This window comes from Periplaneta americana, chromosome 7 (assembly GCF_040183065.1).
Source record: "Periplaneta americana isolate PAMFEO1 chromosome 7, P.americana_PAMFEO1_priV1, whole genome shotgun sequence".
Lineage (NCBI taxonomy): Eukaryota > Metazoa > Arthropoda > Insecta > Blattodea > Blattidae > Periplaneta > Periplaneta americana.
This window is the reverse complement of record NC_091123.1, coordinates 42,527,218-42,554,922: the sequence shown is the minus strand read 5'-3', so window position 1 is coordinate 42,554,922 and position 27,705 is coordinate 42,527,218. Positions and strand designations below refer to the sequence as shown.

Sequence of the window (27,705 nt, the reverse complement as noted above, 5' to 3'; positions counted from 1 at the left end):
TGTTACCTGCTTTTTTAAAGTTCATTGGCCTATTTGTTTGAGAGTTGGAGAGGCTTTTCGAAGTATGCTCGATCTTGGAACTGACAAACCTTTAAGCAATTTACTGGGACCTTTCGCAATCCGTGGATCCTTACGAAACCCGCTACAGCAGTTTTCTACGAAGTGACTTCGGGGATGTGAAATGTCTATGTCCAGATTGCATCAGTTTAATATGATATCCTTCAGAATGTAAGGAGATTAGTAAATATGCATGAAAGTCCTAGCCTTATTTGCTATGGGAGCGGATTACGTTTAACATTCTCGGTTCATATATTTTACCCAATTAGCCTACCTTTAGCTAAAGTCAGTCAGTCTTCGTATGTGGGCGTATAGAGAATGGCAGATTATTATTAATAATTTTATTCTCTGATATCTTGATGGGCATCGTGACTTTGGAACATTGTTCCACCTAATTCATATAATTATTTGATCAATAAATAATTCAGTCAGTCCAATCAATCAGTCAACCAACTAATTAATCAGTCAAATAAATATACCTAAATAAATAAACAAACCAATCAATCAATCTACAATTTAATGAATGCAAGAATAAATCAATCTATAATTTAAAGAATGCAAAAATAAATCAATCATCAATTGCTTAATCAATTAGTCACATTAAATTTACCAAGTAATCGTCGGTAAAAAAATAACTTAATAAAATAATAAATAAGCCGGTAAAAATAACTTAATATAATAATAAATAAGCCGGTCAATCAATCAATCAATCAATCAATCAATCAATCAATCAATCAATCAATCAATCAATCAATCAACCAATCAATCAATCAATCAACCAACCAATCAATCAATCAATCGATAAATTTATGACAAACAGTCATTGAATGAATCATTTAATCAGTCGATAAACCAGTGAATCTGTCATTGAAAGAGTTAATAAATTAATTAATTTTAATGAGTGAATGAGTTCATCATTCAATCAAATAACTAAAAAACTAATTAATGAATGCAAGAATAAATTAATCATCAATCAGTTAATTATTTTATAGATCAGTCACATATTCAATTGACCAACCAAGTAATCAATAAATTAATTACTCAATCTATAGGCCTAACACGGCCACTCGGTCAATATAACTTACTAAGTTTATATATATAGTCTAGGCTATAGCAAATAGTAAATTAATTACTGAGTCATTTCGATCAATCAACGAATAGTGAATTGATTAATAAACGAACCAGTCAGTTAATCAACCAACTGTTTGTTCGATAAATCAATTAATCAACTATTGAGGCAACTAATAAAACAATTGTAAATAAGTGTTCGCGTATAATAATAAATAAGCCGGTCAATCAATCGATCAATCAATCAATCAATAAATTTATGACAAACAGTCATTGAATGAATCATTGAATCAGTCGATAAACCAGTGAATCAGTTATTGAAAGAGTTAATCAATTAATTAATTTTAATGCGTGAATGAGTTCATCATTCAATCAAATAACTAAAAAACTAATTAATGAATGCAAGAATAAATTAATCACCAATCATTTAATTACTTTATAGATCAGTCGCATATTCAATTGACCAACCAAGTAATCAATAAATTAATTACTCAATCTATAGGCCTAACGCGGCCACTCGGTCAATATAACTTACTAAGTTTATATATATATATATATATATATATATATATATATATATATATATAATCTAGGCTATAGCAAATAGTAAATTAATTACTGAGTCATTCGATCAATCAACGAATAGTGAATTGATTAATAAACGAACCAGTCAGTTAATCAACCAACTGTTTGTTCGATAAATCAATTAATCAACTATTGAGGCAACTAATAAAGCAATTGTAAATAAGTGTTCGCGTAGGCTTCCGCGGCTGGTGTACATGGTCTGTGGATGAGCTTCGGGGCTTCTACCGCGTACTCCCCCCATCGAGACTACTACATATATATATATATATATATATATATATATGAGAGTTCGCAGACTATTTCCACAGTCTAGTATATACAGTCGCGAAGCTCAATACGTAGTAAATATGCAAACATTAGATAGTTACTCACCACTAGGATCGCTAATATCGCCTCATTACAGGCAATGCAAAATAGTACCGTCACAGTGTATTGTTTCTAGCACCCTCAAAACTCAAGCTTCGTGACTGTATATAGTAGACTGCTATTTCTTTATCCAACTGCTCTGAAGATGGCCACAACACAGCGGTCGAAACGTCAGCCACCAACACCAAGACAACGCGGTAGAAGCCCCGAAGCTTATCAACAGACAATCGTAAATAAGTTTATCAATAAATTAGTGAAATAAATAAACACATGAATCAATCAATGATTTGAATGATTGCAAAAATGAATCAGTCTTCAATCGATTAGTTAATGCCTCAGTCACCTATTCAATACTGACCAACAAACAGTCAAAACATAAATCAATGAAGTAGTAAATAATATCAATAAATATAATCACTCTATAGGCTAATTCGACCAATCAGTCAGCATACCTATGAATATAGCTAATAATGAGTCAATCACTGAATCAGATGATAAGTCAGTGAATCGATCAATAAACGATAGGATATTCAGAAAGCCTAATCGTTAAGAAAATAGAGAAGGGACAGAAGTGTCATCCCTGTCATTGCATCGGTAGAAGTGATCTGCAATTCCAGTTTTGAACGACACAGATTTGTTGTAATGCGAAATACTGTGATTATACATGTATATCCATTGTAGTTGTGTGTTTCAGTTTTTACAGTCTAAGAAAGAATAAACTCTCACTAAAATCATTCGATAGCTTAGTTCCTCCAACATGATTGGAGACTTGTTACATTTTTGTATGTTTAGAAGGTAGGCTAAATTAATTATGGTCATGCGGTCACTGTTGTAAATGACATCACTGCTGTGAGGCTCTTAGACGGGAGCTACGATGTCTGTTTACCAATTACATAGGCTATAGGCTAGACCTAGAAGCTATTAAATTACACCATAATTCAGGTGGTGGCCAAGAAATAAATTTCTCCCGTATATTACCTAGGCAGAATGTAGGGCCTATTACTTTTTCGGAGTAGGCCTAAGTTATATCGATGGGCTATAAATCAAATTTAAATTAGGCAATGGGTACGAATGAGATGGAATGTACGGGAGGGGGGCACTATAACCCAGCACTGCGACCTTTTAGATCTATTGCGCTAACCCTTAAGCTAGGCGCATTCCCAAACCCACACCTACACTAAGGTTCGCTGTGTACTCAGGTTTCGAGCAGGCAAACCCCTCCCCGCCTCGTCCCTAGGTCAGCTCCCTCCGTGCGTCGCTAGCCGGCGATCGGGGAATGGAAATGATGACTAAATGGAGAAATGATGACGGAATGATGTATAGGCCTATGCCTAATATGGGGATAAACGAGAAAATCCCGAGAAAAACTCCAACTGCGAACTTGTTCGCCACAAGTGTCACTGGAATTTTCAATAAAAATCCCAGACCTGACCGGAATTCGAACCCGGGCCGCCTGCGTGACTGGTTGGAGGTCTGACCACTCAGCCACCGCATGAGGTAAATTATGGGTACACTATCTTACGCATAGTATTTTGTTTTATGCTTACGTTCATTCTAGAATTGTCTCAAGTCGCCATTTTGTTTGAAGGCGAGACCTACAGTAGAACATTTCGGAAATCATGCTTTTACTGTAGTAAGGGGAGGTCACGAACGGGAGATGCAATAATTGAATGAAACCAATAACATGCGCGCTGTAGGGTCAGAATAGGAGATTTTAACACATATTTCGTAGGCGTAGAGGGTCAGAAAAAAACTTCAGAAACGACACGTAAAATAAACTTGTCGCTCATGGGGGCCTACAGATTAAATTTGTCGGCCATTCTGAATAGTCTAATATCAGAAGTTTAAGACGACGTTAAATAAAATGCTAGTACAGAACGTTCGTTTTTTTAGTTGGTTATTTAACGACGCTGTATCAACTTCTAGGTTATTTATCGTCGATGAGATTGGTGATAGTGAGATTGTACTTGGCGAGATGAGGCCGAGGATTCGCCATAGATTACCTGGCATTCACCTTACGGTTGGGAAAACCTCGGAAAAAACCCAAGCAGGTAATCAGCCCAAGTGGGGATCGAACCCGCGCCAGAGCGCAATTTCAGACCGGCAGGCAAGCGCCTTAACCGACTGAGCCACGCCGGTGGCCAGAACGTTCGTCGGCACACAGGTTTCGCTAAATGAATTGGTTATTTTTTAAATGCCGTAAGTCAAAAAGTGTAAACTTGTAAGGGGGGGGGGGATCAGAATGTATTTGTAAAAGTTTATGCTTCTGAAAGTTAAAAACCTTGAGTTAAGAAGTCGCGAAGCATTAACTTATACAAAATATTAAATTTGCTGCTAGATAAGTTAAAACGTTAATGACTTAACGGGATTAAAAAAGTAATGAGTAATATTATTAATATAGGCCTACTACTTACTTACTGGCTTTTAAGGAACCCGGAGGTTCATTGCCGCCCTCACATAAGCCCGCCATTGATCCCTGTCCTGAGCAAAATTAATCCATTCTCTATCATCATATCCCACCTCCCTTAAATCCATTTTAATATTATCTTCCCATCTACGTCTCGGCCTCCCTAAAGGTCTTTTTCCCTCCGGCCTCCCAACTAACCCTCTATATGCATTTCTGGATTCGCCCATACGTGCTACATGCCCTGCCCATCTCAATATTAAGAAAAGCAATAAATTCAGATTCCATTTATAAAGTAACGTAAGTTATCTAGGGGAGAAAGAACTGGCCACCCTACCCCATTAACTCCAGGCCTAGTTGCCTCATAAGTGGTGCCTTGTTGATATCACTTATGAGGTTCAGACCTGTCTTCAGACAGTTGACTAAACAATAAGTTGTGTGTTGCAATAATTTGTTTACTTCCAATGTTCAAGTATATTCCTATAATTAGACTAATATGTTACACACATTTAAATTATTAACAGTCTGTGCTGAGACAAGAAAAAAATTATTTTATTAAACTACACAGAAAATATTTCAGGAATGGAGATCCTCAGTTCACCTTCCTGTCAGTTTTATCCTAATCATTATAAGTTACACTCTTCAGAAACTTTGAATCTCCTCTTCATTAGATAAATCCCTCAAATTTCGTGGAAAACTGTGCAAGTAAGCTTATGCTATTTTTTTCTGGCATCATAGGCGTAATCTTGTTACACTTAGGCTATGCAAATGAGTAGGCTATTTTTATTCCCTTTTCCTTTTCAACGGATTCACTTAGGCCTATATCACTGTCGTCCGCTGAAGACATGTTGGCATATAGTGTAAACAAGCAGAACAAATACTATAACAAATTAAACACAATTTGCTTTACTATAGGCCTACCAGTTACTTGCATGTTATCAACAGCTAACTACAGGCAACGCACTCTAGCTGTGAAACATTGTTACGTTGAGAAATCCCGTAAGTCCGTGACTTAAAAGAATTTCAAAACCAAAGTAACTAATTATAGATTATGCATTGACAACCATTTTATACACATACTTGTCGGCTCGTTGGCGGAGTTGGTATAGCGCTGGCCTTCTATGTCCGAGGTTGCGGGTTCGATCCCGGGCCAGGTCGATGGCATTTAAGTGTGCTGATATAACCTCGGCAGTTGCGAGCATCGTCGTTAAATAAAACATAAGTTAACATTTCAACATTGTTACACATACTTTCGATGTTTCAACATTGGATGATGCATCTAGGTTGCGATCTTCACTGGAATCCGGTGTGGCTTAGTGGATAAATCGTCAGCACATAGAGCTGAAAACCCGGGTCCGAGACCCGGTGTCGGATAGAATTTTTCTCTGTTCTATCCATCCTTCATCCTGCACAAATACCATATGTACTTCGGTAGGCTACATCATAATAACTTTGAAGGTTTGGTTATCAAATGACGTGTAGGCCTACCATATTAATTCCTCATTAACACTTAATAATAATAATAATAATAATAATAATAATAATAGTCATAAAAGTGTTACCATCTTTTGAAATACGGTGTAGGCCTATTTATTGTAGCATCGGCCTTATGGTCTGTTCCAGATGAAGGAAATTCCTAAGAATTAATCTTGCCATCGAGAGAGATAGACCGTTTCTAGTTCCGTATCCACTTAGCATGCAATTAAGAGTAACATTATTATTAATGCGTGCCATTTGTGATGCCCGAACTTAACAACCATGACTTTGAGAATCTGAGCTTTCAGATGTTACAAAAAAGTATGGTTCTTTTCAGTCCTTTGGCCTCAATCCTGATTATTTGAATAGCCAGCCTTGCTCAAGGCAATTACATTTTGAAAGGACACGACATTGTGTTCCTTTCCAATGGCTCATGACATATTCCATCACTCATTCGCCCACTCCTTCGGGTCTAACCGCAAAAGACCGAAGCAGTCATCGTTCAAGATAGACTGCAAACATTATAGTGTGTCATGTTTGGGAATCCCGGGCCAAGGTTGGGCAAGTCACACTTCACTGATTGCTTGTTGTGCCAGTCACTGTAGAGGCTGCTGCTTTTAACCCAAGTCTTCCCACCGGTCCACCTACTCGTTTCCCAATCTAATCGAATGGCTAACCGAAATATATGCGACCCTTGATATACTTTCTTAGGCCTCCTGGTTTCTTGTCCTTTTACCAGATCTCATAAAATGTCGAAGGTTTTCAGAAATATTTCTCAAAGTAAAAAGCTGGCAATCGAATGACTTAAAAGAAATTGTTGGCAGCCATTTTGAAGAAAACTTAAGTGTTTTAGGTGTTATGAAGGATGAAGTTATCATTCACGTGACTGTATCCCTTCAGGCTCTTGGCGATGAGGAAATGTTTGTTTCACTGCAATCAGACGAGTTTGTGCGTGAAAACCTACATTTTTTTCGTGAGGTAGGGTACCTGTATTGACTATTGGACGAATTAACCACGATCCTTGTCCTTCAGTTCATCTCAGAGTGGGATGGGCCAACATTCTATAGTCATATTGGTCATTTCGGGCAGATCATAAGTTACTGCAAGATAACCTCTGTAAATAACGAAGAGATATTAAATACTTACGGCTACGCAGTGACAGTAGCCTAGTTTGTTTAACGACTCTTCCAACTGGATAAATTATTCTGCATCGGAATTCAAGGTAGTCACCGACGTAAGTAAGCCAGGCAGTAGCGAGTTTGTCTGCTGATTCAGGAGTGATTTTGATTCCCGCTTGGGCTGATTAGGCCTAACTAATTGAGTTTTTCCGAGGTTTCCTCCAACTGCAAATTCATGGTGAATCCTTGGCCTCATCTTTCCAAATACCATTCCCCTAACACCAATTCCATCGTAATTTTATAGATACAACGTCGTTAAATAACCTACAAAAAGATTAATGAAAGTTGGGCGAGAAATGGCAGACAAATTTTGCCTGGACATAATTGCTACATACATAGGCCTACATAGCTATATAGGCTATATGTAACTTAAGTTACACATACATACATACATAGGCTACATACATACATACATACATAGACATACATACATACATACATGTATACATACACACATACATAACTTACCATAAAAGTAGGTACTTATATCGTAACCTAACCTAACCTACACGCGTAATTACATACGAGCACGTACTGCACACGTAACATAGACATAGGCCTAGTATCTTATCTCCTTCAGTTCACTGATGCTGAACACCTTCCGTAAGTTACTATAATAATAATAATAATAATAATAATAATAATAATAATAATAATAATAATAATAATAATAACTATTATTATTTTTAAGTTTATACCTATTATTATTCAGCTCACGACCGTTTAGATACTATAAATAGGCCTATTTGCAAATGAGGCAATAACAGTGAGTTGATGGTAAATTTATGAAATGGTGCAGGAGAAGCAAGAGTTATGTTATGTTTTATTTAACGACGCTTGCAACTGCAGAGGTTATATCAGAGTCGCCGGATGTGCCGGAATTTTGTCCCGCAGGAGTTCCGTTACATGCCAGTAAATCTGCGGACATGAGCCTGTCGCATTTAAGCACACTTAAATGCCATCGACCTTAAGCAAGTGTAGTCTAGATTATTGCGAATAAGTTTATTCCATCACATAATTTGTCGTCTCAAATCCACCTTTCATTTTCCGAAAATAAGAATTTGGATCTTAATAGTAAACTGAAGACTGTCGATATAAACTAGCTGTTGGACAGGCGAACGAACGAATGGAGGCCCTGACAGGCAAACAAGGGAGAGAAAACAAATAGGGCGTACCTAAGCGTATTAGTTGGTGGGTGGAAGAATTGGGTTGATGGATAAATGGACGAAAGAATTAAGAGAAAATATTAATGAAATTAATTAATGTCGTGTACAGTTCCTGGGGTAGCTCAGTCGGAAGAGCATTCGTGCGCTAAGCGAAAGGTCCCGGGATCGATACCCGTTATTTTTCCTTGAAATTGTTCGAACCTGCTTTACAGGGAGCTACTAGGCCTACCTGAAAGCCAGATTTGCATAATGTAAAAATAATTAATTATTTTCTAAATTGTGGACCTTACATAAGGATCCGCTGCTATGGCTAAGTAGATAGCGCATGCGCTTCCCAGTCAAGTGGTCCGTGCCTCTATTCCCGGCGTGAGTGACAATTTACCTCAATCGTAAGAGAATAGGTAGGTCTAATGAGTCTAGCCTATTTGTTCCTTGTCTTGTGAGCCTATTTGTCCTGTGACGTCTCCATGGTGGCCCTGAATTATGCTGACCACACTGTCGGGGAGGTCCACCTTGGGAAAGAGTCTGTTGTCATCAAAAGAAAAGCCAAAACATTTCAAAGAGAAGTAGAAGAACATTATGTAGCTATGGGTTGGAGCTGTAAAGTTACAAGTGTTAATTTAACTTAGTCCTACTTGAATTGGGGAATATGTAGCTGTTTTCAGTAATAGTCTAATTTTACGAATTGCTGATTGTCTGGTTGGCAGAACTGAATTAGAACAGAACTCGACTTGACTCAACTCAAAAATAACCAACCTAGCCCTACTTAATCTAATTTCTGTTTGTCAAGTAGCGGCTTAGTTTTCTGTGATGTGGAAAGGAACTGTCGTATAATCTCAGTATTTGTGTGGACAGATTGAGGAAAACCACAAGAAAATCCAGTTAGGATAGATGGCCTTGGTGGTCGAAGCCAAGACCTTTCGACAACTAAGACAAGATACTAATTTAAATTGTTTAACCGTTCGGCAATCCCTGACATGACGTGGTAAGGTGTTCAGTTTGTCGTCTCTGGAACTCCTTACCTCGTTATGTTAGGTATTGCCGAACGGTTAATTAATTTAAATTAAATATTAAGAATTAGCCTAGGCCTAGGCATGGAATTCATTTGTGAGTGTTAGCCGATTTTTATACATACATACATTAGTATTAGTATTAGTATTTAGTATTTATTTATTTAACCTGGTAGAGATAAGGCCGTTAGGCCTTCTCTGCCCCTCTACCAGGGGATTACAACTATAATATGAACAATAAAATTACAATTAACATTGAATTTACAATTACAATTACAATAAAAATTAAAGTACGACAAGATTACCTGATTAATGAAAGCTAAACATTTTATCATAGAAGTTAAGAACAAAGAATATTTTTTGTATTTACTGAATTACAAATTAAACCTACAATAACAAAAATCTATAGTGATGAAATTACCGGATATTGAAATATTTTGTGATATATTAAGAGAACTATTTACAAGAAACCATGTCCGAACAAGTCTCAATAACTGGCCAAGTGCCTAGTAAGTTTGCGTTTGAATTCAGTTTTATTTCGACAGTCCCTGATGCTAGCAGATAACGAATTCCAGAGTCTTGGCAGGGCTATTGTGAAAGAGGATGAGTATGAGGAGGTGCGATGGGATGGTATTGTTAGTAGATTATTGTTTCATGGCGAGAGCGTGTGTTCAGATTGTAGTGGGAAGAAAGGTAGGTGAAGCGAGACGACAGGTACGAAGGAATAGAAGAGTTCAAGATTTCGAAGAGAAGGAGAAGTGAATGTGGAATTTCTTACACACACATTCTGTGTGTTTGTATAAATTGTCATTTAGGCCTATCATAAAGTAGAATTAGAATATAAATTGTAAATTTCTTAATAAATGTATCATTTTTAGTCAATATTCCAATGTAAGCTCGTTTATGTGCATGATAATGATTTGTATATTTAAGTATTAATATTAATACTACTTTTGTTATTGTTACAATGTAGGCCTATATTTAACTTCTGATAGTGTGGAAGAGATGACCGCGTGGCCTTAACTTTACCAGAATAAATAAATAATATGTAGGCCTACGGTACTAATCCTTAATTATGATTGATCTGTCTTGTGAAATTAAGTTTTGAATTCCTTTAATAAAATACCTGTTTTGAGTAAGGTCTATTATGAAAATAGGCTATCCAGGTGGACAGAAGAGACAAATAACTGCTCTCATTTAAATGTAGGCTTACGTATGCCTAATAATAATAACTATTCCTATTAAGATTTTTGTACCTTTGTAAAAAAAAAAAAAAGAAGTTCCTGCCTATGGAGAAACGTTGAGAGTTATGCACTGTTACTAGGGAACGAAGTTTAGACACCAAAACATTGCCTACAGGCGGCTGCAGGTTTAAGGAATAGTTGCTATAGGATGACGTCAGTTGTTTACTTTATTGATGTGCCTTCAGGTTCGTATGCAACATGAAGGACGTCTCGTGAAGTGAGCTCTGTTCATTCGAAGTTTAATGGGTGCGGGTTTGTATTGTTTACTGCATTATAATAGTTTTTCGACACAGCACGCCTATTTTCTGTTTAAAAAGTAAACCTTTCGTAGGCCTATGGAGTTAAGTTGTGATCTAGCAAAGTTACTGTGAAGATGTAAACTAATAAAATTCCGCCAATAAAATCTGAAACTTTCCTGTAGGCATAGGCTAGGTTGTAAAAGACTTCGGAGATGATTATTTTTCAGTCAAGGGCGGTAAATATGTTATGGTGTAAAGTGTATGAGTTAGGCATAAAAGTTAATAAGCGTCATGACTTGCAAAAATATTGTGACTCGAAAAGACACATCGAACATCTGGAATTATTGAGTGATTTGATTTCGGATCAGTCAACTTTTTATTCTGAGTTATATCTGATGGTGATATGTGCGAATATACCTTTCCATAAATTTGAGAATCCACATTTTAAACACTTCATTTAAAAGTAGCTACGTTTAGAAAATTGCCGACTCCAACAACAACCATGCGTACACAATACTTACCACTGTGTTATGAAATAACTTTAAATTCTATATGATCAGCGCTTGGTAACAGTAGAAATGTTCAAAAGTGTTCTTGAAAAGATCCTGCATATTCAAAACTCTGTGAAGTGCATTATGAACTAATAAATAATGACCAGACACAAGATTATAATAAATGAAAACTTATTTCAAATTCGCCAAATCCTAATTAATCACATGGTGTCACATTAATAGCAATTGTAACTTTTCACGCCCTTTTCTTTGTTTCCCTTCTTTAAAATTTAATATCTATGTTTAAATATGTATAATATTTTTTTTTGAGGATATACTGAGTCCGTAAAGGCTACCCTCAATGGGGGGCAGTTTAGTATTATTATTTATCGTGTAATTTCGAAATATCGTTTGCTTTTTTGAGTGACAATCGAAGGAGTTTTATATTTGACAATTTACGAATATAGGCCTACAGATACGGAATTAAAATTTGGAGTGAATCTTGATGGGAGTCCACCTGTATGTATGCAACAATTTCCCACGACTGTCCACAAGTAGCATATATACAGGGGTTCTCGTTTACTGTAGGCCTACATGCGCAGTTTGTTGTAAGCAAAACTTACACAATAAGGAACCTCCAAATTTTATTTCCTTATCTGTACACAGTTGTACATTGCAACAAAATTAGTACTACTTAAAGTACACCATTATTATCAAGAATCTAACAACATTTTTTACAAAGAAGAGAATGTAGACTAGTAAGTCGCTTTCGTAAATGTGTGTTTATACCCTACTTGTTTTAGTCACCTGATTATACCGAGCAATGCTTTGATTCAAGCACATCAATGCTCTGTAGAAGTCCCTTTACTACCTTGAGATGATATGTTATAAAAAACACGACTTGTAGGCCTATAATACACAACGTAGTAGCTCCATAGATTCGGTGTCCGAACTTCCATCTCTATCACTTTAATGAAAATCATTATTCAACAAAATAAATCGTCTCAGACGAATCTGCGCACCCAAAAAGGATAGACAATAGGCCCTAGTAGACCTAATTGGGGATGTCGCTTAGCGAAGAGGATTGATTTAGGAGACCAATAGGTTACCCTTACTTCACTCAGTTTATCACTGTGCTTTAGTTCAAAGCGACAGTGTCTCTTTCTAATAGCCTACAGCTAAAAAACCGCTGTGTTAATGAAAATGGGCTAATATGATGTGATAAAAACTGTTTGTAAAGTTATGAGATATTTTCAAAATCACCAACGGAATAGGCCCTACTAAATTGTAAAGTGATTTGCGAATGAGATGGCACATTATTTTTTCATACGTTTTATGCCTTTCTTAGCAATTTTAGCTTATAAAGCTGCGAATAATATTAAGAAACAACTTATTTTCTTGAACGATTATTCAAAAGACATACAATTTGCTCTATAAACCAAATAAGATAAACTTTCGTTTTCTGGATACACCGTTTAATAAATAAATAATGTTTTATTTAACGACGCTCGCAACTGCCGAGGTTATATCAGCGTCGCCGGTGTGCCGGAATTTTGTCCCGCAGGAGTTCTTTTAAATCTACTGACATGAGCTTGTCGCATTTAAGCACACTTAAATGCCACTGACCTAGGCCGGGATCGAACCCGCAACCTCGGGCACAGAAGGCCAGGACTCTACCAACTGCGCCACCCATATCGACTACACCGTTTATGTAGGTGTATTAGGCTATGTGTAAGAAACTTATGTCATTAATTTTCACAAACTCACATAAAAGAGCTATTCGTGTGTCATAAAGATGCATAAGAGACCTAATATTTCTCTAATTATGAAAATAGGCACCCAATAGTGTTAAAAATTATAAAATAGTCCTAGCCTATAAGTAAGTAGTTCATGATGAGAATAAGCACGCGAATAGACCTATACCCTATATAGGCTTATTCTTTTTTTCCCCGTATTCCCTCGTCATTTTACCAGCACTCTCCATAATTCCCCTTTCAAACTGAGAGCACCCAGCTCTAGCCTATTACATTTTAAGTGGTAGGCCTATTGTCTTCATATGTCTCCATAATAACTGAGGCCACATCATTGCAACTTAAACCTCTTTCTGTAATAGTCCCACTCAGTTGGAAATTGTGACCTTTGAAGAACGAACACAGGCGCACAAAGGAAGGCTAGAAGACCGTTCGTGGAATTTGATAATGAAGAAGCAGGCCCATCATGTCGGGAATCAGTGGTGACAAGTTAAAATGTGTGCTATTTGGCTTGGCGACAATAACCGCACTTCTTCCTCAACTAAAAGAACAGTCAACTATAGACTTACTAAGGCAATCTAAGCCTTACGCTTACGACGAAAATATTGTCTTAAAAACTTGAACATGCAAACAACTTAAAAGGGTTCTAACATTCGAAAATGGCAAAAAATGCAAATTACAATACTTTAGGAATTTGTTAAATGTAGGGGCCATAAGACTTATGTGCAGTAAACAATGTCTCTGACTCTAACAAGGAAATATGTAGCCTAATAAAAATATGAGTTCTGAATCCTAATGATGATGGTATGATAATAATAATAATAATAATAATAATAATAATAATAATAATAATGGTAGACTAATAATAATAAAATTATTATTGTTTCATTTCAGTGCAAAACGAACTTCGCTTGCTAAAATAGTTTAACATTTCCGAATGCAAAAGTTTGTTCATAGCTGTTGTTGACAATAAAATTATATAAAATCGGGTAGTAGACTAACAATGCAATTCTTTGGCCCACCAAGAGGAAATATTTCGTGTTAATGATGTTAGCCTATTACGGTCGGTAACAATAGGCCTACGGAGTCGTCACAGCTGCTGTTAAGATTTGTTTACGTCTATAGGCTACCTACGCCTATCAATAAAATCGAGATTATTGTGCTCTTAGCTTGTTCGAGATTACCTACATTAAAGCAACTTTTTAGTTACAGAAATCTTAATAAAAATGGATTGATGAAACACGGAATGACCAAAATATTAACCTAAAACTTGAAAAATAATCTAAAGGCTTACGTGCATCCAGGAGCGTACGCAAGGGGAGGGGTTATAGGGTTAGAACCCCTCCTTGAATTTAAAAAAAGTGACATATTTAGAGTTGAGTTTTTTAATCCCTAATTGTTTTTCCTTCTCTAACTTTTCACTGTCAGAGTAATAAAATCTACATCGACATAAGGCATAGTCCTCCTTCCCCTCCTTGAATATATTCATCATGCTAGTTTCATTCTTCATCCTTGGTGAGTTCCATGTTCCATTATTGTGATTAATTAAATTTATTTCAATATGTTATTTGATTATTTCCATGTATTTTCTTGTTATGTAGGCTAAAATAAAATATCTTACCTATCATACAGAAATAACTGTTAACTGAATATAGGCCTATATAAATGATTATTCTGATACAAGAACTTATTATACAAAATTAAATCGAAGTTAAAATTTGTTAAAAACTGAATGACTGTGAAAATATTAATACATTTCAAAAATTTTATAAAGATAGCCAACTAGTCTATATAATATTAATAAATATACCGTAACATAATGATAATAATAATAATAATAATAATAATAATAATAATAATAATGATAATAGTCTAATAATACCCGTATATAAAATTTAAAATGCAGATAATGTAAACTGTAAACTGTAAAAACATTTATTAGTCCGGGTCAGCTTACTTAAGACCCTAAGGGTGAAACCTACAATTTTCCCCCACTACTACATAAACTAGTGGATTATGGTGAGTTTCTAGTTTGCAGGTTGAATTTTCTTTTGCCAACTTCGTTTCGAATTTCGGTAATTACTGAGAAATACTGCAACTGGTAGTGATTTTATAACTGGTATGTTGGTAGCAGTGACACAAGTTGTCGGTAGTTTAAATTCTGAAAATTCAGATTGTTCTAGATTTCTGAGCCCATTACTGGAAGCTAGTGAAATTCGAACATCTTAATAATTAGTTAGTGTCAGTATTAATGCTAATACATAATAGTTATTGTGTTTGCTTTGTGTTGTGGTTACAATTTCAAGATTAGAGTCAGGTAGGCTAAGTGTAAATAAATATAGGCCTAACATATATAGACTAAATATAGGCCTTGGGTAATTGATAAAAATATCATTTCACATTTTAATTAATTTCTTTCGTGTTTAGACTTTTATTATAATAATGGAGTAAATACTCTTAAGCATACATTTCAACGTGGCATTCGTTTTCGGAATTCGTACTAATTATTTCACGTGATCAAGGTTAGGTCTCGTGATTCGTAAACTGTTTAATCAGAGTAATGAATTTCATGTTGTCAGACAAAATATATTTTAATAATAGATCATACACTAATATACTAACTAATAACACAATGTGCGAGAGGTCCAGAATAAAAATATCCTACTTTTCACAAATTATTGAACCTTTTAGAAAACACCTCAACATAAAGATGAGATGTGGTAAATAAGCAAGACATCGTTATTGTTAATACTATATTATTATTATTATTATTATTATTATTATTATTATTATTATTATTATTATTATTATTATTATTATTATAGTGCATGACATTGTGTGATTTTATCCTTTTTTGGTGATATTTAGTATGGCAACACTGAAGAGACTGCCAAATTAATCTTTTACGAATTACTCTTACGTGATCCATAATAATAACTCCCACCTTGACACAATCCTGCGTACGCCACTGTGTGCATCTAAATAAAAGGAAAGAATTACATGCAATTAGAAAGTGAAAAGTTATCTACATATTTTTACGTTTTAAGTATGAGGGGGCAAATTATAGCACTGGAATATCTCTCTCATTTTAGGAAAAAAAAAGTGACATGTCTATGTCTATGTGATGATGATGATCCTTTGCTGTTTAGACTCTTCGTTTTTAATCGCGTTTTACATCTTCAGACCTTCCTCCTTATCATAGGGTGTACCTGCTTGAAATTTATCGCCCGGGACTCCCCACACGTCACGCTGCGAGCGAGGCAGTCATGTGGCTTACCTTAGCGCCCTGCTGAGCTTGTCGTAATTCATGTTGGGCTTGGACTTGCGCTCCCCCCATCTCCGCGCCACCTCGTCCGGGTCCGTCAGCTTGAACTCGCCATTGGTGCCTTCCCAAGTGATGCAGCTCGCGTTGGACGAATCGCTGAGGAGTTCGAGTAGAAACTGCCACAATTGGATCTGCCCCGAACCCTGGGCAACCAACCGGCTGCTCGCCGCATTCAGCAGCTGGTAGGGGTCTGCGAACAACGAGGGGTGCAGCGTCACTACCTGTTGCGAAAACATTAAGATTCCTTGAAGCCGGGAATTCTATCCTCCAGACATAGAACTGTTCAAACACAAAGTTTTCGTAGACCGAAGATGGAAGGAAGCAGAATTTCATGCTTGTGCCTCGGAAATATATTGAATTTTAAACTTGAGAAGAGATGAAACCTGTAATTGTGATATTTCCGATTTGCAACAATTGTAAATCGTTATTGCATTACAATGTTGTACCACCTGTATCTTTATTATCAAGGTGAAGGGATATAATTCGAAACTTTCTCGGGCTTTCAGCCAGGTAAATGTCTTCAGGGAGACAAGGAAGATGAACATCCTCGAAACGTCGGTGGATCACGAACTTGTGACCTGGCTGGAAGCCCGAGAAAGTTTCGAATTATCACGTCGCCAGGAAAGCTTCAGTAGTTATTTTAATATGAAATTTATTAGTCTTATTAAAAGCGACGGTAGGAATATTCTGATGCAAGTAGAAAGTATCGATCGATAATTATTTTTGATTCGATACCAGGTACTTTCGGCATCGATAGTTCCTTTCGATGCGTGTTCGGATCGATAAATAAATCATGTGTATTTTAGGTATCGAATGTTGATTTTTCATTCATCTACAATAATAATTTTTTAATTTCAAGATACAGATTAGCTATTTACCATTCCTTTAGACAGGCCTACAAAAAAAAAAACATTTTTCAATGTTATAGACTATAGCACTTTCCCTCCTATCGCATTACAACTTATCTACTTCTTATTAGCTATTTTTTTGGAGAATCGATTCCAATAGGTATCGATTAATTTGAACCCATTCTTCGGTAGTATCGATAGGTACTATTCAAATCGGTAGGTACCTATATCGATACTTCAAGGGTAGGCCTATAATCTCTAGATCTTAGGCATCTTAGGTAGATTCGATGTTTTTCCTCAAACATTCCCTCAGAGCGGCCAATTTATTATTTACAATGAACTACTGATTCTGCAGAGAGAATTTGAAGGTGGTAGTAATTTATATAAAAATATAAGCGGGATTTAATATTTTCTGAGACCTATGTTATGTTAACTTATTCTTAGGCCTACTCTGCAAGAATGTGCACTGGAAGTAAGCCTAATTTTAGTTGGAACTTAATGTTTTGTGTCGTTGAATTTTGTGAGGGGTAGGCCATAATAGCAGAGTAGTGACAATAGCGTATTTAAAAAATAATATAATAGACCTAATTACAGAATAGCTCTTAGTATAAAATTTATTGTAAATCTACCATAAGTTATTTGACATCTGGTCTGTGGATTGTAAGTTTAACAATTTTTTTATTAGACTAGGCCTATGCATAAAGAAAATATGTTGTTTGTAGGCTTACCTGGGAGTAGCCTATAGGATAGGCCTAACTATTTAAAAAAATGGTTTGAATCTTTACTGTGACATGTGATATCCACAAATAAATGAAAGTCCTGATCAAATTTGAATCGTGTAATTATTGCATCTTCAATTTTCGAACATTAACCTTTACAGTACAGAAGGAATATAGTAGGTTTAGACGTATATAGATCCTGTTTTTTACTTTAAAGCAACCACTTGTCTTAGTAACGAGTTAGTTGGTTAAAAAGTTGAGTTTAATGCCACTTTAATCCCGTTGCAATAAGCTGTAATTGGACTGGATTGAGAAGGGTGTACCTAGAGTAAAACAAGCCGTGCGTACTTAGGCTAATCACATGGACCAGTGCTACTTAATTGGCAGCTCCCCAGGAACTCTGTATCAACTTCTATTTGTGAAAATAAATCAATTTTTGTCTTCACAACTTTTTATTGGATTTAGTCAATAGACTATAAGCTTATTTACGAATATTTCAGCGGCCTTTTTACGATTTCGTAAGCCTACCCGTAGTGGTTCCAACTCTGAACATGAAATTTTATTTTCGTAAATTTTTGCCTAAATTTAAAGGTTCTGATTTTGCTATGGATAGATCTATAGGAAATAGAGACACTTTCCGTGCTAATAGGCTTAGGCTAGATTTTTCTAGTTGGTTATTTAACGACGCTGTATCAAATACTAAGTTATTTAGCGTCGATGAGATTGGTGATAGCGAGATGATATTTGGCGAGACGAGACCGAAGATTCGCCATAGATTGCCTTGCATTCACATTACGGTTGGGATAAACCTCGGAAAAAACCCAGCCAGGTAATCAGCCCAAGGGGGGATGGAACCCGCGCCCGAACGCAACTTCAGACCGGCAGGCAGCGCCTTAACCGACTGAGCCACGCCAGTTGCTGGCTTAGGCTAGGTGTTAAAGTTGTGACATAATGTTAAACTACCGTTTCAGTTGCATTCACTTATCTTTAACTCAGTTTGTTTACATAGAAAATAAGAGTTACTGTAACAACAGACTGCTTAGACCTACAATAAAATGAGCTGTCTAAATTCTTTACGACGAGATAATTATTCTATAGCCTATTTAGTCAATAAGATTAAATAGTAGCATAAAATATAGACACATCTACAGTAAATAGGCCTATAGTTTTTTCAAGCGGAGTTTTAAGAGTTAGCATCAATAACTTACGTTTTTATTTTAATCCGAAATTATGAAAGTCAATAATGAAAAGAAGATTGAAAAATCGGTCATCTTTGAAGGTGTGTTACAGGGATTCTGAATCAAGTAAATTATCTAGAACAATCAATTTCACGGTGAAGTGTGCAAGCCTTTAGGCCTACATTATTTTGCCCCTTCTGTATCTTTGAATGTCTCTAGCCTATTAATTTGAAACTAGATTTTCGTTAGAATAATGGATGGTCTAAATATAGGCCTAAGTGATTACAATATAGGGCTAAGTTAGCAGTTATAGCTACGAATAGCTATTTTATTTATGTTTGTTGACATATCTATTTAAATCATAGGTAAGCTTATAGTTAATAGCTAAATTGAATTACATAGACTATCTTGCATTTTGAGATTATAAAGTTTTTTAAAGAAATATAGGGCTAAGTTAGAATAGGCCTACGCTTAGGCCTATGAAAGTTTATTTTCTTTTTTAGGGTGCATAAGTTTAGTAAATTGTCTAAAGTTACCTATGCTTTTGTAATTAGGCCCATAGTTAAAAAATAACTTAAGTAGTCTACTATAAACTGGAATATCACTAGCAACATGATAAAAGGTAGCCTAACTAAATTATTGCGAAAAGCATGTGAAATACGCCTAGGCCTGTAGGCTAAGTTAATGTAAAAGTATGTAGAGCTGCAGTCTTCATACCATTTTATTTTTATGTCTGGCTAGTGTAATATGTAGCTAGTCGGCGATGTATGCAAGGGAGGGGGAAAGGAACTGGCCAACATACCCCATTATCTCCTGGCTTAGTTGCCTCATAAGTAGTGAACTGTCATAGGCTAATGGGATTTCGATCTAAAATGTTACTTTGTTAGAAAAATTACCATAGGATATTTCTGTGATGTTTGGTCAGAATATGATCCAAAATGGCCATTTCCTGCTCTCTACAATTACCGGTGGGCTACTTAGAAGTCATAGTAAAGCTTGCGCATGTGCATATAATTAAACAATGCCCTAATCTATGTTATTTTCATTCACATTTGTATGTAAACTAGAATTCTGATTTTTAAAAGAAAAGTGAAAATAAAAAAGCTTGTAGGCTCGCTCAAAACAGCTTTTTGGAGTTATCATATTCTGACCAAACACCACAAATTTTAGTTTTACTTTGACACTTGTATTACACGCGAACAGTTTTTTGCACTTACTTATGAAACTTTCTGTAGTCTATAGGATAATTCCTTCTACTTCCGTAATTAATTAATTAATTAATTTATTTATTTATTATTTTGCTAATAATCGTAATATAAAATATAAAATATACAGAGAAACTTTAGCTCGCCCCTGAAAGAGTAGAACTCGTGCTCAGGGGCGGATTCCTGAATTGAAATTAATAATTATACAAGACAATTAGGCCTATAATTAATAATTATACAATACAATTTGCAATTATAGTATATAAATTTAAATTTACAATTTTTCAATTTTTATAAAATCCATACATAACTTTTTAAATTTAATACTAGAACTATTCGAATTGACAAGATTACAATATTTAAGTATAAATTTGTTATATATTCTTGGGCTAAATTACTACTATGATTAAATACTGTAACAGTGTTGCATTTTGGTTCAAACAATCTTAAAGAATTCATACCTTTTGTTTCATAACTATGAGAATACAATTCAAAATTATTTCGATTTTTATGTATAAATTTTATTAATACAATATAAGTTAATAAATTTGTCTTACGTTAAGTACATTAAAGTCTAGAAACAAATTTTGAGATGGAAAATCAATAGGTTTATGAAGACTTATTTTAATTATTTTCTTTTGTAATAAATAAAGTGGATTAAAACTGGATTTAAATGAGCTACCCCATCCTATTATTTAGAGGAATACAGAGGAGGAAGAAGGAAAAGAAGGAAGGGAGAGGGAAGGAGAGAGACAGATGGAGTGCGGTTCATGATGGTAACTTCCTCTTCATTTTGCTACTGAACCTCTATTGCACCACAATTTTCAATCTTGCAGGTTTACAAAACGTTTGAATTAATTTACAGCTTAATATGGTCTGGCAGGAGACGATATCGAACTATGTTAATGAAGGGCATTACTTGAAGTCGCCATTCTTTCTCATTTGGATCGCTGACTCTCATTACGTCGTCGGTCGGGGTTGTTTGGCAATCAAGCCGGGAATGAAGTTCAGGTTGTGGCGCCCCGGCGGTATTATAGCGTCCCCTCTCTGAGTTACAAGCAACTTCTCTTAGTGAAATTCATTTCTTTCCTCTAGTACGAGATTGCTTGTCCCGGTAACCATATAGCCCCAAATTACGAGAACGTCCCAAGCTACACCCTCAAATTAAGCTTATGTAAATGCTGCTAATGACAGGTCTGTCTCGGTAGAGGAGTAGCTGGGATGAGAGGCGTGAAGTATGGTATAATCAGTCTGCCAACTATTAAAGAACACGCTGTGAATGTGTGTTTTTTTCTGGAGTCGAGCGTTGGTTTAACTTACCCTGGTTGGGGATTTCCTAATTTACGGAGCCTGTATTTCTTCATAAAAGATGATATTAAAATGTAAGTAGTAGGCCTATACTTTCAAGCTGATAAGTTTATTAATAGTCTTGATGTACGTAGATTACGCAAAACTTACGTTTATTTGAAACTTTCCCTTTTCTTTCTGAGTTTATGGTGGATTACTTTATTTTCGTTACGATAAATTGATGTATCATAGCTGGCTTTAAACGGATTTCTGCCTTTGTCATTAAATTATTAATTTTTTTACTTTCTCACTTTATGAAAAGATTTTTCCAAACTGTAAGTATAATGTCAGTAATATCGTGAAGAGCCCTCGAATCATCTCGTCAAAATACCTTCTTCTTTTTCTTCTTACCAATTCCATCGACGCTAGATAACAGCTCTGTCCATACATCCATTAAAATTATTTTCATGGGATATTTCTGTAACATATTTTAAAGAAATGAGTGTTAACCAGATTTCAATGGAATCTTCAATAGCTACTCCCTTGGGCTTGTTGCTTAGTTGATTTTCCATCCAGGTTTACTGAACTGTAAGACAAATGTCAGGTAATCACATGACGAATCCTCCATACCCTCTCAAGTACCAATTCAATTATAATCGTTTCATAGTAGTTGATAGAGCACTGCTAAATAACAACAGTCACTGTCACTTCAATGGAATCAGTAGCTTCCAGCTTAGATTTTATTGTGTGACTGTGCTGTTGATGTCAAAAGAGTCTAAATAAATAAATAAAAAATAAAATAAATACAAGTGAACTTTGTGCTTGCAAGTCTAACAGAAAGTTCTCATTCCTTTTACAATCTATTTAATTGTATAGACCTACTGTCAGTGATAAAAAAGATTTTAAAAGTAGGCCTAACTTAAATTAAGTTATTTTTGTTATTTTACATTGTTGCTTATTTAAAAACCAATTTTATGTAGGCTACCATAGGCCTACAGTAGTCCTACGTAAAGTACCTATTTAACACTATCTTGGTACCTAGACTTCTAACTTAGAGATTCTTCTCTTCCGTTTATACATTAACTCTGAGTTACATAAAGAGACGGTCTTATCAAACATTCAGAGAGAGACCATTTCTCAAAGTCTTCAAAATATAAATTTGTAATAATTTTAAGTAATATTTTTTCTGCCTTATATAAGAATGGAGCATCTTTCTTGAGCTGTGAGATGACCCGAAGTTAATTTCTTCAATTTACCGGTTTAATCATTATTAGTCTACAAAATTTGTTGTGATATGCGAGTTAAATTTTAGTGTTCTTCTCAGCTTTTAATAAGCGATACTTACCTAACGTATAAGATATTAGTCTACAATCAGGATATCTTTAAAAAATTGATTACTTTGTTTTTTGTGTGAGGTAACATTTCTACAAAATTTCATGGAAATTTGAAAAGCTCAGATTTAAAATATTTCTCAAGGAATAGGTCTATCATATCATGCCATTATTAATTAAAACTAGATGTAGACTAGATCTTGTAAATTAACATTAAGAGCAATTTTTGTTGTACATCCCACAATACAAGACTTGTTAAATTGCCTTTTTAAAATCTTTTTGAGAATGATGTAGAATCACTGGATTGTTTGCTAACATTAACGTAAACACCGAAATGCACAAAATGTAAAGTAAGTTCAAGATTATGTGATAGAATAAGAAACAAATTTTAATTAAGCTTACTTGGGTTCTGAAAATAACTTAAGTTATGTACACATTAAAACAGATTTCAAAGAATAATACCTTGAAAAGCAAACAATTAAATTTTATAATGTCATAGCAACGCATATACATATTGACCATTATACTGAACAGAAAAAAGAGACAAATACTGTTAGCAGAGATGAAGTTCTTACGTTGGTTGGCGGGACATACACTTTTAGGTAACAGAAGTTCAGGCATGCGAAACAAAATTGAACAAATTCAACTTAGTAGAAAGTTATAGAAAAAAAGAACGAGATTGTCACACGTAGGCTATATTCTAAGAATGCTCACAGAAATACCATAAAATACTACTAAATTACAAACTCAAATAACACTGAGATGTCGAACTCTTTCTGGCAAGATGAGAAGATGAATATTATCTTGAAATTGGTAACAGCTCTACAGTCGTAAACGTATTAGGCCTATAATGACAATTTTGTCAATGGAGTATAAGAATCCTTTGAATTTTAATCAATAAGATGCATCTATCATTGCAATATGGTCGATTTTACTGTATAATATCACTTTCATATTGTCGCTGATAATTCGTAATTGTTTCATGCTTGGTAGGCTATATAAGCATTTAGAAAGGAATGAGGATTACATTGTACCCATAAAAATCAATTAGAAACACAATAACAATAATCATAAAATTTACTCTGTCACACGTTAAAAGTGTTAAAATTGTTAAAAAGGTATTTACCTTCGACAGACGGCCCGTTTCGACGCTATTTGTCGTCGTCTTCAGTGTCTCTTAAACCACTGACCTTTTTAACAATTTTAACACTTTTAACGTGTGACAGAGTAAATTTTATGTTTTTAACAAAGTGTTAACGAGAACTTTAATCAATGAACAATAATCAATTAATTAAGAAATAAGCCTAATCAAGAACTCAGAAATAATCGAACATCAATTTCCTCAACACCAAGTAGGCCTACAGATGAAAAGGTGAGACCTGGTATGTGAGCTGTGCGATAGGAGAAAGAATAAGCTATCATGAAGAGAATTTGTTTCATGATTGTTCATATTAAGGCTTACACGAATCTACAGACCCGGAAGTTCATCTCAGACTAAAACATATCTTCCCCCTCTATATCCATTGGCGATATAGCCACGGCACACGATAAGGTCACAGAGAGGTTCTGCCTCCTGTAATAGGCCTATACACCCAGTAGACCCACATTTACCAATACGGAAAGTCACTCCCATAATTGTAAGTTTAATTAAATTTTAATCATTTAAATTTCATTGTGTTTGTAATAAAATGAATATCTCTATCATTCCGTTTTTCACATTCTTCTGACATTAATTTATTATCGGATTTAATAACCTCTGACTAAACCTAATAATCTAATCAGCTGATGTACAGTAGGCTATATTCAAATTAACTTCTCAGACAGATTAGAAAAATTAATTAACCATAATTTTAGAAATGCTGATATATGTTTAGGAATCTTCACCGACAGATTTAGGTGTCTTATATTTCTTATAACTTCTGGAGCTGTATTGTCCAAGTTGCTATAAGCTTACCAAGGCGTTTGAGGAATTTGAAAGGCGACTGTATCATTTTCTGTTGTTAAAAAGGTATTGAACTTTAAGGTTTTTAGGAATGTGTAGGCTACAGTTCTACATTCCGAAGCTTGAATTAGCCTAGACTTCGCGCTACTTGCAGTGGTCTCTGTGTTTATTTCTATTTTATTGGGTTATTTTACGACGCTGTACTATCAACATCTAGGTTATTTAGCTCTAAATGAGATGAAGGTGATAATGCCGGTGAAATGAGTCCGGGGTCCAGCACCGAAAGTTACCCAGCATTTGCTCGTATTGGGTTGAGGGAAAACCCCGGGAAAAACCTCAACCAGGTAACTTGCCCCGACCGGGATTCGAACCCGGGCCACCTGGTTTCGCGGCCAGACGCGCTGACCGTTACTCCACAGGTGTGGACGTCTCTGTGTTGAATTTTTGACATAAACCTACGTCCATGCAGGATGATACGTGATGACAGGTAATAGGAAGAATTCCGTAAAAATTCACCCTTATCTTCAGGTATTATTTCGTTTCTGTCATTCATGTGTAGTTAGAATAGCCTAGTTAGCAAAAGATGACTGTGATCGTATTTCTAAATAAATATTTTCTTTTCTTTTTTTAAAGGATGCAGTAGGCCGTGACAACGATCAAATAACCTACCTTACCTTATAATAAAATGTTACTATACATTATTATTTTAGTTGTGAAATCATAATAATTATTAAATGAAAACTTGTTATATTAGCCTATTTATATGTAATAATAGGCCTAAAATAATAGTCTAGATGTTTGAAATATAGCCCTACCTCAGATTTTATTTTCTCTTTCATAACGCGATACATATAAGTTACATAGATTTTCACTAACTTAGTTATCGTATACTAGACGCTGAGTCTTGACTGCAACTCTAATACTAATATTCAATGTATTTTAGGCAACTATGTGTAATAATTAAACTTAAAATGAATTTGCTAACAAAGAGACGCCGTTAGCAGCGGTCGGTTAACATGTAGGGTTTCCACCATTAATTTTTTGTAGCAAAATGAACTATCCGAGTCTTGAACCCGAGGCAGCTTGTAGCCTCGCTGGTGGAGAACCCTTTGTCTGCCGGGCCTCATAATAGCCGGGTCCGCTTTACTGAGAAATGAGGACGGTTGCACGATCAATCAAGGGTTAGACTCCGACCAGGGTGGAATATTTTTTGTGCGGCCTGTTTTTTCTCTGAATCAAAAAGCATATTTTTTATGTGAGAGACTTTGTCTTGTGGAGTCGGAGTATACAATCAACCTGCTTTTATCCCAATCTTTTCGCAAGAAAAATTTTCGTGGTTTGAATTTAAATGATGAATTATGTTAACGCAGACCTATAGAGTTTCATAATTACAATAGCTAAGTATTTTGGAAGGTACCGTATTTTTATTTGTTTTATGTTCTTGCCTCGAGCTTCAACGGCGTCATCGAGCAAGTTGGAAGAGCGATATTTCGTAACTTTGCAGATGCCAGTTCCATTCTCTGTCACAACACTGACTATCTAGCTTCGTGTTCGCCTTATCTGGAAAACCTTAATTCAGAGTAGGCCCTAGAGAATTTTTAAATTTGTAGTCCGACCTACTTTACAGTCCTTTTCTTGTAGGTACGAAAATTCGTTAAAATTCTGCATAGTCGCTTTTGTGCAGACGCCTTTCTTACTTTTACGACAGTCTAGTCGTTTAATCTTTTGAACAATTGCATACTTTACAGTCTAATAGGCTGCTGTACGTTACAGATAGTGGGACTTCGTGTAGTGGAATTCGGCGAGAAATTTCTCTATTCAAGAAACTAAAGAAAATAATATATAGAGTGAACCAAAAGTAATGTCATTAATTTTAGAGAGTTAGATTATTCTTTGAGATATTTCAGACAAATACATTACATACAGTTAAATACAGTTTTGTTCGTTTTTTCTTCCTTATCGAGATAACTATGAAACATTTCATAGCGAGTTTTGTGAAAGCCATTGATTTAATTCAGAATTTTCTATCAATTTAAGAGAGCAGTGTATTATGATAATACATTGTTGAAATAATTTTAGTTTTGTCCTTTAAATGTGCAGAAATTTGATCGGAACAACTGTAACTTTTCGTTGTGAAATAGTAATATGCGTTACAAGAGCGGTATATTGATGTTTTCATGTTCGAGGAAATTAAAAAAGCTCAACTACGTTTCGCTTTTTCAATCTTTTCCTCGAACATGAAAACAAACATATCGCTCGTGTATCGTACATTATTGCGTGCGAAGATCGTTTATTACACACCTGAAAGAGGAATTTCTATTTAGTTGCAATGAAATCTCCATCTTGGTTTCTGTTCCATGACGGCAATTTTGGAAAACAAAAATATCTCTCCTCAACATTGTTGCTATAAAATGTTTTCTGTGTTTACTATACTGCAGCAGACCGTGATATAGTCTACGTCTGTCTTTTTTTCCCCCAGTCTATAAATGCGAACGTAAAACAAACGGTAGGGTTATGTAGGCCCTAATGATTTATTTTTCATTTTAATATTTTAACAATATTATTTATATAACATGTTGCAGTAATAACATCGGCATCTGGAATCTTGTTGATTGTTTCACGGCTTTCTTAATGTTACTTGCATCACGAATGCAATAACTTTAGTGGAGTAGTAGAGTTTACTTAATTTTTGTAAATATTTAAAAACAATAATTATCAGTGCAATTTAGGTGAAATTGCAGCGGTAAGTTTCCAATTTATAATTATTACTATGTTAAACGTCTCTAAAAATCATATGTTAAAAGCCTAAAGCAGTAAAATGAATATGTCTCTCAA

The 27,705-nt window shown here is 35.2% G+C and overlaps 1 protein-coding gene across 2 annotated transcripts in view; it reads right to left on the bottom strand.

The window, feature by feature from the left end:
- Positions 1 to 27,705, bottom strand: part of LOC138703069 (DNA-binding protein D-ETS-6-like) — a 134,573-nt gene that overhangs the window by 11,488 nt on the left and 95,380 nt on the right. The window contains exon 3 of one of the 2 annotated variants that reach the window (XM_069830625.1): positions 16,313 to 16,581. In XM_069830625.1, coding sequence (XP_069686726.1) covers positions 16,313 to 16,581 — 269 coding nt within the window. The remainder of the gene's footprint in view (positions 1 to 16,312; positions 16,582 to 27,705) is intronic. The other variant, XM_069830624.1, reaches the window with a different exon arrangement.